Below are 12117 nucleotides of genomic sequence, written 5' to 3'. Positions count from 1 at the left end.
AAAACAGCCACTCGGCCTAATTACCATCCATTAATTACACGGCTCCCGTGGAATCCCGGGCAGCCTCACCTGGGACAACTTTTCCAGCTACAAGGAGACCTTGGGATCCACAGGTGAAGGAACGGGAGGGATTGCCAGCCCCAAAATCCTAAAAATCAGCTTTGGTGCCGTGGCTGCGGTCACGGGGCATGGAAGGACATCACCCAAAGAGCTGGAAAAGGAATTGTTGAGGTTGGAAAGGACCTCCAAGATCATCAACCTTCCCACAGTGAGCTCGGTGGGTGCCCAACCACCTCCAGCTGGTCATTCCCAGGTGGAAAAATGCCCGGCGATGGGTTTGGGAGGTGATCCCTGTGGATCAGCTGGTCCTGGTGGGACGCAGAGCCGAGGGATGCTGCACGGTCCAGGGTCCTCCCTGCGAGCCCAAACACCAGCCAGATTTCAAGGTATATACAGATTTTATTTAAAAAAAAAAAAGAAGAAGTTTACAGTTCTTTAATTATACACAACTATTGGAGAGGTTATACCCAGAGGAGAGGCAGCTGCGCCACGCTACCGACAACGCCAGAAAAAAAGAGGAGAAAAGGGAAAAATAACAAAGAGCCGACTCAACCGAAGGGAAAACCACCCCGAGATCTCCTCAGGTGCCACCTGACAGGAACCCAGCACAGGTGGGAGAATCGTGGCTGTTGCAAAGGGGAAGCAGGATGTGGAGGAGGGAAAAAAAAGCCAGGAAAAAAAGGAAAAAGTAAGGAAAAAAAAAATTATAAAATTGTTAAACACATCCCAGCCTTCCCGAGGAGGGGGGAGAGAAGGGGAGCCCCGTCCCTGTGGCACGTTTGAGGGATGGGGTGGGGTTCAGCCATGGAGGAGCAGCCAGGCTGGTGGCAAAGCTCTGCTCCCTGTGCCAGCACCCTTTGGCATCCGCCAAAGCAATCCCTGGGTCGGGAAAAGTTGGGGCAGAGGGACATGGGGACGTGTCCGCTCCGCTTCTCATTCCATGGAAAAGCTCGAGGGCAAAAGGAGAAATGACAGGGGTAGAAGGCAAAGGTTGTTCCCAAAGCAGCTCCAAGGGCTGTGGCAAAGTTTGGCAGTGGGAAGTTCATCCCAGGGTCCGGGAATTCCCAAGGTGACATCACCACTGTTTTGTGACGAAGACAAACACTCTGAAGGTGATCAAAAAAAGCTCTCTTGCTCCAGCACGGTTCACCTTTTCATCCAGATTAGGCTGGTGAAGTTCTACACACACACTTTTTGTGGGGGGGAAGATTATTTTGGGAGAAGAAGGGAGATTTTGGGGGAGGGGAAGAGGTGGAAAATGTAGGAGGGGAAGAAGCAGCGGGGTCTGAGGGGGTGGGACAGGAGCTGACCCCAACCCACCTCACCCCTGGAGCACCTTCACCCAGGACACGTTTCCAAGCAGCGTTTTGGCAGCTGGTTTTTCCTCCCAGGACAACCCTGGGATTTGTCACGGCTTGGGAAGTGCTGGGAATGTGCATTTCTGTGGCTCTGGCCACGCTGAGCCAGCAGGCAGCAGCTTGGACAAGCTCCGTGAATCCATCCCGTTGTGTCCTCACACAGCCAGCTGTGCTTTCCCAATATGGGGGTTTTTTTTGGGAATCCCAGCTTAGTGTTTCCCAAAAGGAAAAGGGAGGACACTCCAGCAGCTGGATGCCCTAAATCCACGTGAGGGAATGATGGAGAAGAAAACCCTGCAAGGGAAGGGGGCGAGGGAATTAGAACACTGTTTTTATACAATATTGAAAAAATACAAATTTTTATTGTGATTTTTTTTTTGGTTGCCTTTTGTTTGTTTGCTTGTTTTGTTTTTGTTTTTTTTTTTTTGTTTGTTTTTTTTGAAGCTTTTAAAACTGAAATCACCACCCAGCACTTGACTCTACTCCTAAGTAGCACCTACAAGTATAGCACAAGCAAAACTGCCAGGGCAGCAGGAAAGCGAGTTAAACGTGGCCCCTCCCTCCCCAAATTAATGAGCAAACAACGTGCTAGATAAGAGTTAATTACATCATTACATGTTAAATAATTAATATTACCCTCCAACAAGCCACAAATGCTAGATAGAGAACTTCAGCACAGTACTAGCCACAGCCCTACATCACTGCTGGAAAAGAATGGGAAAAAGGAGAGGGAAAACCTTTGCTTTGTGCCCGGAATTAACAGAAAGGAAATTCATGGTAGGTTTTTATTCAGGAAAATCATGCCAAAGCAAAGTGGGACTTGATGGAGTTTTTGTTTTCTCCCCCCCAAAGCAACAGAAAAGAACCTGATTGTGCTTTATGAATCAGAGACAGGGTTGGAATCGCCCAACTCGGTGGCGCCTCGAAAGGAAAGGAAATAAACCCCAATAATTCTGGGCAAATGATAAATGTACCAGTCTGACATTCAAAACTCCGCTCCAGAGTCGCTCAGGGTGGGTTGATTTTTCCTGCAGGTCGCATCACAAATGAGAAGATCTTGCCCAAACCCCTTTGAAAAAATCCCCAAAAGAAAACCAGCAGGTAACATTCAGCTTTAAAAATCCATCTTAGTTTGAATCTGCGATGCACAATTATCCCAATTCAAGTATCCCAAGGAGACATTTACTCTATCAGATTTCTAGGAACAACAAAAAAAAAAAATCTCTCAGCTTGCTGCAAGACACCAGGAGAAATCCAACATTCCATTTCCCAAACATCCTGGAAAAAAAAAACCAAAAAAAAAACAAAACACCAAAAAACCAAAACCAACCAACCAACGAAAAACCAAAGAGTGAATTCATTAATTCATTTGCTTCCTCAATTGGTGCTTTTTAGTTTTTTTTTTTTATTCAGCTCAAATTTTGTGGTTTTTTTTTTTTTTTCCTAAGATCATATTCTTTGTTAACTCTTAAGGAATTTTTATCCTGTTGTACACACACAAGCAGATGGGAACCAAGCTGGTGCAGAAGGGGGAGGAAAGATTAAAAAAAAAAAAAAAAAAAGAAAATCAAATCAGTGCCGATGGATTCGTGGACTTCGGCCAACGGGACAATTCCGTGGATCTGAAGCTCTGGCAAGGCCAATCCATCTGGTCAGAGGAGCTCCCAGGACACGGTGAGTGCTTGGCAGGTGTTTGAACCAGATTTCGAGCAAAAGAGGGAGGGGGAAAGAAGAAAACGAAAAAAAAAAGCCAACTCGAAGCCATTCAAGGGCAGCAGGTTCCAAACTGGGACAAGGGAAGAGTTTGATTTCCATGTGCTCCAGGTCAATCCCAGCACTGTCCAAAGAGCATCATCCGTGGGGTTCCGGGTGGTTCTTCCCTCCCAGCAAGGGAACAGCTCCTAATCCAGACCAAGCAAGGGAACAACATCCAGCTTTTCCAAAGTCCCCAGAGGAAATCCACCAGTGGTTGTCAGTCCCTACAGTTCGGGAGGGCAGGGAGGAGTCCACAGAAAGAACGGACTGAAATTCCAAGTCATTTTCCAGCTTCAATGCTCTGAGAAGCTCCAAGCCTTTGGATTGGTTTTTTTTTTACTTAAATCCCTCTTTTTTTTTTTTTTTAATGTGACTCCACCTAAAACACGACCTGGAGGAGCCCCTTCCATCCCTACACAGCTCTACCATCCCCAAGGTTTTAGACTCGGAGGAAACCTCGATCCGAGAGCAAATCCCTCTTTTTATTTCGTTTGTTTGTGGTTTTTTGTTTGGTTTTTTTTTTTTTTATTTTTGCTAATTCCCTCCCTCCCAGGGCAGCTGTTTGGTAGCACACCAAAGCTGACTTGGCCAAATGGAATCTCAATGCATGCATCCGGGCTGCATATTGCTACCAAAATGGAATGTTGGGAATACGCTATGCACCTCGGGAATTGGGAAATGACCAAGAAAATCAAGATCTAAAGGGTGATATATATATATATATATATATATATCAATGCTATAATTCATAAAAACCTTGTTTAGTAATAAAAAAAATTGCTTTGTTTAAATATGAATATTATAGTCTGCTTCTCATGGTTAGGAAATTAGAGTCTCTCTGAAAAGCAGGTGGCCTCCTCTACTACAATTCCATATCCTGAGCCTCATCTTCCGAGAAGTCGGACATGGAGCTTTCGGATGAGCTGTCCCCGGTGCCTTCTTCCTGTTCTTTTAGTGCTTCTTCTGTTGCATATTTCTGGATGTATTCTGGAGGGGAGAGAAAGAAAAAGGACGTTTAGGGACAGACAATCAACAGTTGGAGGAGGTTGGGTCACAGCACATTTGGTAAGTCAGATAAATTATATAAATCGTAAATGATCCTATTGCCCAGAGCAGCTGTGGCTGCCCCTGAATCCCTGGGAATGTTCCAGGCCAGGTTGGAATTGGATGATCTTTTAGATGCCTTCTGATCCAAACCAGTGTGGGATTGTGCATTTCTCACACCAAACACAGCATTGTCCAGCAATGGGAAAACAGCTGGTGGAGACCCTGTCCAGGATGTGCAACCTGGAAAGGAGGAAGATCCCAAGGATCCTGTGTCAGTAGCTGGAAACAACCCAAGTCCTTCCCAGTGGGCTGTAACTCATGGAATAAGACAGGATTTGATTTGCTGCCACAGCTGGTGACTTCGAGGACAGCTCTAAAAGCCAGCAAGGGGCCTGACTCGAAGAAATGAAGAGCTGAGTTGAAACTGATGGGACAGAACCGTCACTGAAGCAAAGCTGAGAACCAGACTAAAATTCCAGACTAAATCCTACGTAAGCCAAGTGGAAGGAAGGAGGAACAGAGACAGCAGAGCACAAAACTACTCCAGGAACAGCTGCACTGTTTCTTTTCTTTATTATATGTAAGAAATGGATGGAATTGGGATGCTGACAGGACAAGAATGGGGCTCTGCAGAACCCGCTCTGGTGGAAACTCCCTGCCCATGGCAGGGGCTGAAACTGGACGGCTCTTTAAGGCTCCTTCCAACCCAAACCATTCCCTGATTCTGTGACACATCCTTGAAGTGGCTGCTCCCTTCCCAGAGCTTTCCAAGAATTTATCTCCCTCTGGAAAAGGGGTGCTCACCCAAAGAGGTTGTTATTCCTTGCACATTCCAGCAAAGGGAACCCAAGTGCTGTTGCTGCAAGGCTTTGGATGTCAAAACCCTTAGTGGGAATCTCAGAAATTCCCTCTGGGATTATCCCAAATCCACCTAAACACTGGCTGCAGCTGCCTTGGGAGCTTCCAGACGCAGCAGCCACCAGCCAGGGACTGGCAGGATGGGAGGCCACCAGCACTTCCTCACTGGCTGCTTCCAGAGGACATTCCCACATGGAAGCTGCTGGTGGAAAAGGCCTCCTTAAGCCTAAGCTAAAACTTCAAGCTTAAAATGCCACTTTTTATCCAGAAAAGCTCCTGGGCTGGGTTTTTTGGAAGGTTTAATCCAGGAAAAGTCAAACTTCCAGGGAGTTTCCATGCTGAATGTTGCATTCAACTGGGACTTTCAGCCCATCAAGGAAAAAAAACCCCAAAATATCTAAATATTGACAAAGCATCTCCCACAGAAGAGTGCTCAGGAAGGGGAACCCTCACGCACCAATTCCTGCCAGGAAAACACCACGGGATTCATTCATTTACAAACCCTGGAGCAACAGGAACAAGCTGTGATTACAGCCCTGGTGTTCCAAGGGATTCTACTGGAGCTTCAGCCACGTGGGGTGGGAAAACTGCTCCCAGAGATGTCCTGAGCTCCCAGCAAAAACTCAGCCTGGATATCCTTCAGCTGTTCCTCACCCTGCCAAAGGAAGATTCCCTAAGAAATCTCCCACAGAGGAAGCAGAGCAGAGCAGGAATTATAAATTTTGGGCCTGTGGCCTCCTCCCCAAACCACCACATCACACAAACGTTCCCTGCGCTCCCAACGACAAAAACACCGGGAACAGCAGCAATAAATAAATCATGGATTTGCACTCCCAAGTTTCCCAGAGCATGGGAGCTGCCAGGATCCTCTGCAGCAATTTTAACATATCCAAGGCTATTTTTCAAAATGAGGGATGACAGAGTTCAGCTCCATCCCATACTTGTCACGCAATGCTGGGAAGAGCTGGCGGAGTCAGGACTCTGGGATTTATGGAACATGTTGCAAGCACTCAAAGCTCCTTCCAGATCATCTGTACCTGGATGGGAATGAGGGAGGAGGCTATCCCAATATCCTGAGGGATGTCCTCAGATCTTCTTTGGGCTGCAATCAGTTTTTCTGGCTTTTTTCCAAGGATATTTTTGGTTTTTAGGCTGTTTTCAGAGGACTCTCAGTGCTGGCACTGGAGATTTTATCTGACAAACCATTTGGCCTGGAAGCTCCCTCGTATGAGAAAGCAGGGAATGAACTTGGGGATACTGAGCAGGGCAGATCTGCAGGGAAGTTCCCACAATCCCGTCAGAGCAATCAGCCAAGGGAGGCCGAATATTTCACAATTTAAATCACGGCTCCTTTGGAGTTCCACCCTCAAAAATTGGGCATTTCACACCAGAACAGAGTGACTCCAGGTTTAACCACTCCTGGGCGACGTGGCAGAGCTGATCCCACGTTTTGCTGGGGATACCTGAGCTCTCCCAATTCCTGCTGCTCATGGAGATTCCAGACCTGCAGACCCTTCCCTGGCAGGGCTCCCAGGGACAAAGAGTCTCCTGGTTATGCAGTAACAAAACTCAGCTCCCTAAAAACTCAGTTCAAATCCAGGCCAAAGGCTGGAAATTTCCCACCAGGAAATGAAATGTTGTTTGGGTTGTGTTCGCTGGATCAGAGGAGGGAGAAATTCCATGGCTTTGCCATAGGCTTGGCACAGCAGGGAAGGGGGGCCTGCTGATTTTAGGGAAGGCAAATCTAAAGCACAATTCCTAATTTTTATCTCATTTCTTACGTTTGCAAGACTAAGTCCATTTGTGTGTTTCACTCACCAGATTGCTTGGACAATCCTCCTATTTATCCAAAGTATTTTGGAGGTCCTTACTGGGAGCTTCTTGACTCCATTTTGTCCTTCCAAGCCTTCCAGAAGCACCTCCAGCAGCTCTCCCAGTGCTCCTCCACCCTCTCCAGTCACTGTGGAGTCCCACTCCTGCTCACACCAACATCCTGCTTCCAGGAAAAACCATTCCCTTCTTTTCTGAAGGCACTTCTGATCTGCCAAAGTTCCTAACCCCCTTTGGTCCTTTAGTTTCAACTCCTACAGGTCTTTTCCTCATCTTCCAGCCTTTACTAATTTCTCTGCAGCTTCCTAACGGCATTCCCTGAACCAGGAATGGATCTGGGAAGCCTTGGCTGGACTAGGAAGGAACAAGGAAGGATTATTTGGCATTTTCCATAAATTCCTGCTCCGGCGCAGTGCAAAACCACCTCCTGCAACAGCATCCCCAACTCCTTGATTGCTGCTCTCAGAACTTTCCAACAAACCATTTTTTATCCATTAATTGTGTCATTGGATGCTCCTGTTCAAGATTGGAATTTTTCCTGCCTTTTTTTTGGTCACACACCATTCCTTCCCAATCATTTCTCCCATCTCCCAAAATCACATTGAATCCTAACCCAGTTTCCTTCCCAGCTTTCCCTGTTCAGGCTCTGCTGATGATTTCCAACACAGCAGCACCTCATCCCTCCTTCCTTCCCATCACTGGAACTGGAAGGGGAAAAACCAGGCGGTGACTCCCAAATTTGCATCAGAGCCATCATTCCCTCGGGATGGAATCCCAATAATTCTGTTAACTAGGCCTCACCTTTAATTTTCTGTTTGTACTCTTCTGGTCGGTGGAGGTACATGGCTGCAGCGTCACCATTTAGAGGATCTATAGGATTGGGATAAGCCAGCAGCTGGGGCAGGAACGACTCAAATATATTGGTGAGATCTGCAAGGCAAACACAGAGTTGGTGTCCACGTCCCCAGAGCCAGAGCCATCCCAAAAATCCTGGAAGAGCGGCACAAACTCTGAGGGGAAGTGCACGGAGAGTCTGGGAATTAGGTAAAATAAAGGGAGTAAAATCAAAAATAGGAATAAAAATAAGGGTTGATGGAAGAGCTGCTGCAGCTCCTCACAAACTCCTCCTCCCAACACATAAATGAAGATATCCATGGGTGAAGCAAGGAAGGGGATGGAATTTTCCTGGGTTTTAATCCTGACTTTAAAAATGAGGAAAAACCCCAAACCAACAGTGCGGTGCTCTGCCCTTCCCTGAATTCTTTACCTCTTCCAATCTCTGTTTAAATGTCTGTGCTCCGTGGAAGGCTCCCTGCCCAAGGAGAGGGCTTGGAGCTCAATGATCTCCGAAGTCCTTCCAACCCAAACCATTCCAAGATTCCATGGAAGGCACAACGTGTGTTCCACAGCTTCCCATGAGCTCGTTCATAGAAACCAGCACTCCTCCAACTCCAAACAATTCCGGGAATGTGCAGAGCTCCCATTAAAACCTTGGTGCCATCAGGAATCTGTCACCAAATAATCCACAACAGGAAACCTCCTCCTGGTGCCCAGGAGTGACCATGGATACACAAAACTCTCTTCCTGCACCCCTGAGAGGACAAACTCCCCATTCCAGTGGTGGGGAGGGGCAGGAACCAGCCCTGTGTCATCATTCCTCCTTGGGAATGTTCCTTGTTGGGGGGCTTTCCCATGGGAATGTTCTATAAATCTTTTATCAGTCTCTCTTTCCCTGTGGCAGGAAAATCCTGCCTGTGGATGGGCATCACCGGTCCCGTCCTGCATGGATCACAATCAGGGAATTCCATCACTGCCCAGGACACACCACATGAGCAGTTTGGCCACCTCAACCTGTCCCTTTTCCTGGAAAAAGGGTGTATCCCATTCCTGAGTCACCACCAAGCTGCTAAATTCAACCAGATCCCAGAGCCCTCAACTTCCCAAAAAGGTCACCAAAAAAGGGGAAGGAGATCTCCAAGGGCTCTCCCTGTGCAAAGAGCTCCTCCAGCTCTGGGATGCAGCCACAGAATTCCAGGCTCCAGCTCCAGCCTGGGTTGGTGCCTGGGTTTGTCCTGGCTGGCACATGGAGCAGCTCGGAGCCAGCAGCTGCTCCTGGGATGGAGCACAAGAGCACCTGGAAAAAGGATCTTAATCCAAAAAAGAGATCCCAGAAAACAGCAGGAATGCTCTGTAAGAGTATTCCCTGCCATGGCAGCAGCTTGCCCTTGGTAGCTGGAATCCCCGGGGACTGGATTCGGGCACTGGCAGCAAGAAGTTGATTTTAGTTTGTGAAACTTGGGCCAGGTGCCTCCACTTGGATCAGGAGCCTCTTTGTGGCCATCTGACCACTAAAACCTCCTGAGGATGAGGGAGCAGAGCCCTGGAATTCCCCCCTGGCTCACAGGACACCCAGGATAATGATTTTTTTCTTGAAGGAACCTTCTCTCAAATCCCCCCAGATCTGTGTTGGTTCAGCAGGAACAGGAGGAACACGTGCAGGACGTTCAACCACAGCACTGAGGAGCTGATGCTTCCTTAGGGAAGGAGCAGGAATTGAACCACGAGGTCCTCAGGAATTTATTGATGCATATTCCAGGTCTCTCCCACCTTGGTTGCTGCTGGAATTATCTGACCCAGATCCTTTGCCAGCTTGGGAATGCTCTGCTTTAAAGGGGCAATGCTCCAGAAAGCAAAGGAATGTTATTCCCCCTTTTTTCATTTCCTTGTGCCACAGAAGGAGGCAAAGCCTTGGAAAGGAAGAGGTGGTGGTGGAATCTTGGATTGGTGACTTTAGAGGGAAGAAGAAGTGGGAATTCAGCCATCCCAGGGTCCCCCTGCAGCTCCAAGGCAGGACTCGGAATGCTGGAGCACCAAACCACTGGAATCCTCTTGTCCTTTTTATGGAAAAGTGGCAAAGTTGATCTCCCACGACAAAGCCACGCTGTGACCCTCATCCCTGTATTACCTGAGGAATTCCATCATTCCAACGAGGAGTTATAGCTAAAATCAGTTTTCCAGGGAAGAATCTGAGGGATTTCATGTGCGCATTTCCCTGGATTTCCTCCACAAAGCGTAACTGGAATATCTGAAGTTCCCATTTTTAAATGCAGCCTGGACTAAATTCAGCTGTGTTCCTTCCAACAATTCCAGCTTTCCCTAAACTCCATTTTAAAGGCGCTTCAGCTGATCTGTTTTATCTCTAAAAAGGAGATGCATAACCAGAAATGAGCCCAAGGGGATCACTCTGCAGCATCAGAGGCAATGCCACCTCCTAACCTGCAATAAAATCTTATTTTTCACCTGATCTTGGCTCAGGGAGGGGTTCAAAATCCAGTAAAAACCCCAAAATCAAAGAAAAAAACCCCCAAAAGTGGCCTAAAATCATCTGTCCCCCCAATACAGAGGAAAATGCCCAACTCACCGTAGAGAGCTGTCCAAGTTTGATTGATTACATCTAGACATACAGTTCCTGACCTGGAACACATGGAAAAGATGGAATTAACACTGGAAAACCCTCTGGGAACGGAATAAAATCCTTCCCTACCCCTTCCCCAAGGTTTGGGATAAGCCCTGATTTATTCCTATTTACGGTCAACAGCTGTCAACTACCTCAATCTTCCCACTCTGCCCAAGAGAAAACAAATTGGAATTTTACTGACATGGAAGCACAGGCAGCTCCACACAACCAAAAACAAAATGGGAAAACATCTGAAATTTCGGAGGATTGAGCACGGACATGGAGGAGGGATTCACTTACGCTTCGTCAATGTTGGGATGGAAGATTTTATTCATGAATCCTGCAAGGAGACACAGAGGTAAATTAGCAGAAAAATCCCAAATAAATGTCTTTTTTTCCCCAAGAGGAGTCTGGAACTTATGGAACAAGGACTCATCGGAGTGGTTTCAGAGCCATCCTGGCCTGAGCTATAAATAGCTGTGTAACCTTTAAAATAGGCAGGCACTATTCCCAGCCTGGGGTCCTCAGCCATTCCCTCAAAATCCAGGGAAACCTGGATTCAGGAAATTCAGGAAAACTCTGCAGTGCAACCACAAAGCTTTTGTTGGATCCTGAAAATTCCTTTCCACGAGCTCAACGGAGCTCCCACATCTGATGAAGTGGGTTTAGAAGGGCAAGAATTTTAAACAAACACTGAACACCGAATTTAAATCATTTAAATTATATTTATGATTATATTTATTGAATTACATTTCTAATTTAAAGACTTTTAAATAAACACCAAACACAAATTTAAGCTCAACATTTGATTTTTTTTTTTTAAATATAGTTTTCCCAACAGAGATTTTCTATGAGCTCGACATCACAACATTAATCTACATGTGTGAGCCAGGGAGGTAGTAATTCCAATTTTCCATCAATACAGCAATTAATTCTCCTGTTGGTGCCTCTGGTCTCCTAAAAACCAGCTCAGATGAGGTTTAGGAGGAGAGAGCTCAATGTGGCTTTGTCCACATTTCAGATTTCTGGATTTGAGAGGGATTTTTTTGTTCTGAGTTGCAAATTAAATTGTTAAATAAACCCCTGTGGTTTCAAGACTTCCAACGTCCCAGCACAAGGAGCCCCACACTTTAATCAAAAGGTAAATTTTGTTTTCCAGCTGCTAACTTCAGCCTCAAGTTCAGAACAGTTGGAAGCTCCAAACACTCCTCTCTTATCCCATAAATAACGATAAAATTAAGATATTAATGGAATTATGCACCATCCTCAATCTGCTTGGAAGCAAAGCACATCCACCCCAAAAAATGTTTCCAGTGATGGCTGAGAGTGGATGCAGGATCCAGGATCCCAACTCTTCAAGAGGAGGAACCCAAATATCTGGATGTCGGCACGAAACAAACATGGAATGGGGATGGAATTAATTCCTACATTTCCGGCTTGGATAAATCATTTGGGCTCTGCCCAGAGGGGCAGCTCCAACCAGGAGAAGCTGCTTCCAAACCTTGGCATAGCTTTTTTAATTGAGAGTTTGAAGTAAATCCCCCCTTTCCCTGTTGTGCCACCTTTTTTATTGAGAATTTGAAACAAAATCTCCTTTTCCCTCTTGTGCCACCATCCCACAGCCCAGAAATCCCGACAAACACGGCCCAGGTGGGAATCTCCCTGCACTCTGCAGGAATCCATTTAAGCCAACAGCAACTATTGCTTCTGACAAGGATAAAAACAGGGAAGGAATTCAGGTCCGGGATATTT

General features: G+C 46.6%; 1 protein-coding gene across 1 annotated transcript in view; it reads right to left on the bottom strand.

Moving 5' to 3' along the window:
• Nucleotides 1–2189: 2189 nt before the first annotated feature.
• Nucleotides 2190–12117, bottom strand: part of UBE2H (ubiquitin conjugating enzyme E2 H) — a 48817-nt gene continuing 38889 nt past the window's right edge. Inside the window, exons 4-7 of the mRNA XM_048301094.1 lie at nt 10666–10705; nt 10330–10382; nt 7710–7838; nt 2190–4160 (exon numbers count right to left, since the gene is read on the bottom strand). Of these exons, the coding sequence (XP_048157051.1) occupies nt 4036–4160; nt 7710–7838; nt 10330–10382; nt 10666–10705 (347 nt within the window). The 3' untranslated portion in view covers nt 2190–4035. The remainder of the gene's footprint in view (nt 4161–7709; nt 7839–10329; nt 10383–10665; nt 10706–12117) is intronic.

This window comes from Corvus hawaiiensis, chromosome 4, assembly GCF_020740725.1.
Source record: "Corvus hawaiiensis isolate bCorHaw1 chromosome 4, bCorHaw1.pri.cur, whole genome shotgun sequence".
Classification (NCBI taxonomy): domain Eukaryota; kingdom Metazoa; phylum Chordata; class Aves; order Passeriformes; family Corvidae; genus Corvus; species Corvus hawaiiensis.
Note: the sequence above shows the minus strand (reverse complement) of the source record. Positions and strands in the feature narration are given on the sequence as shown.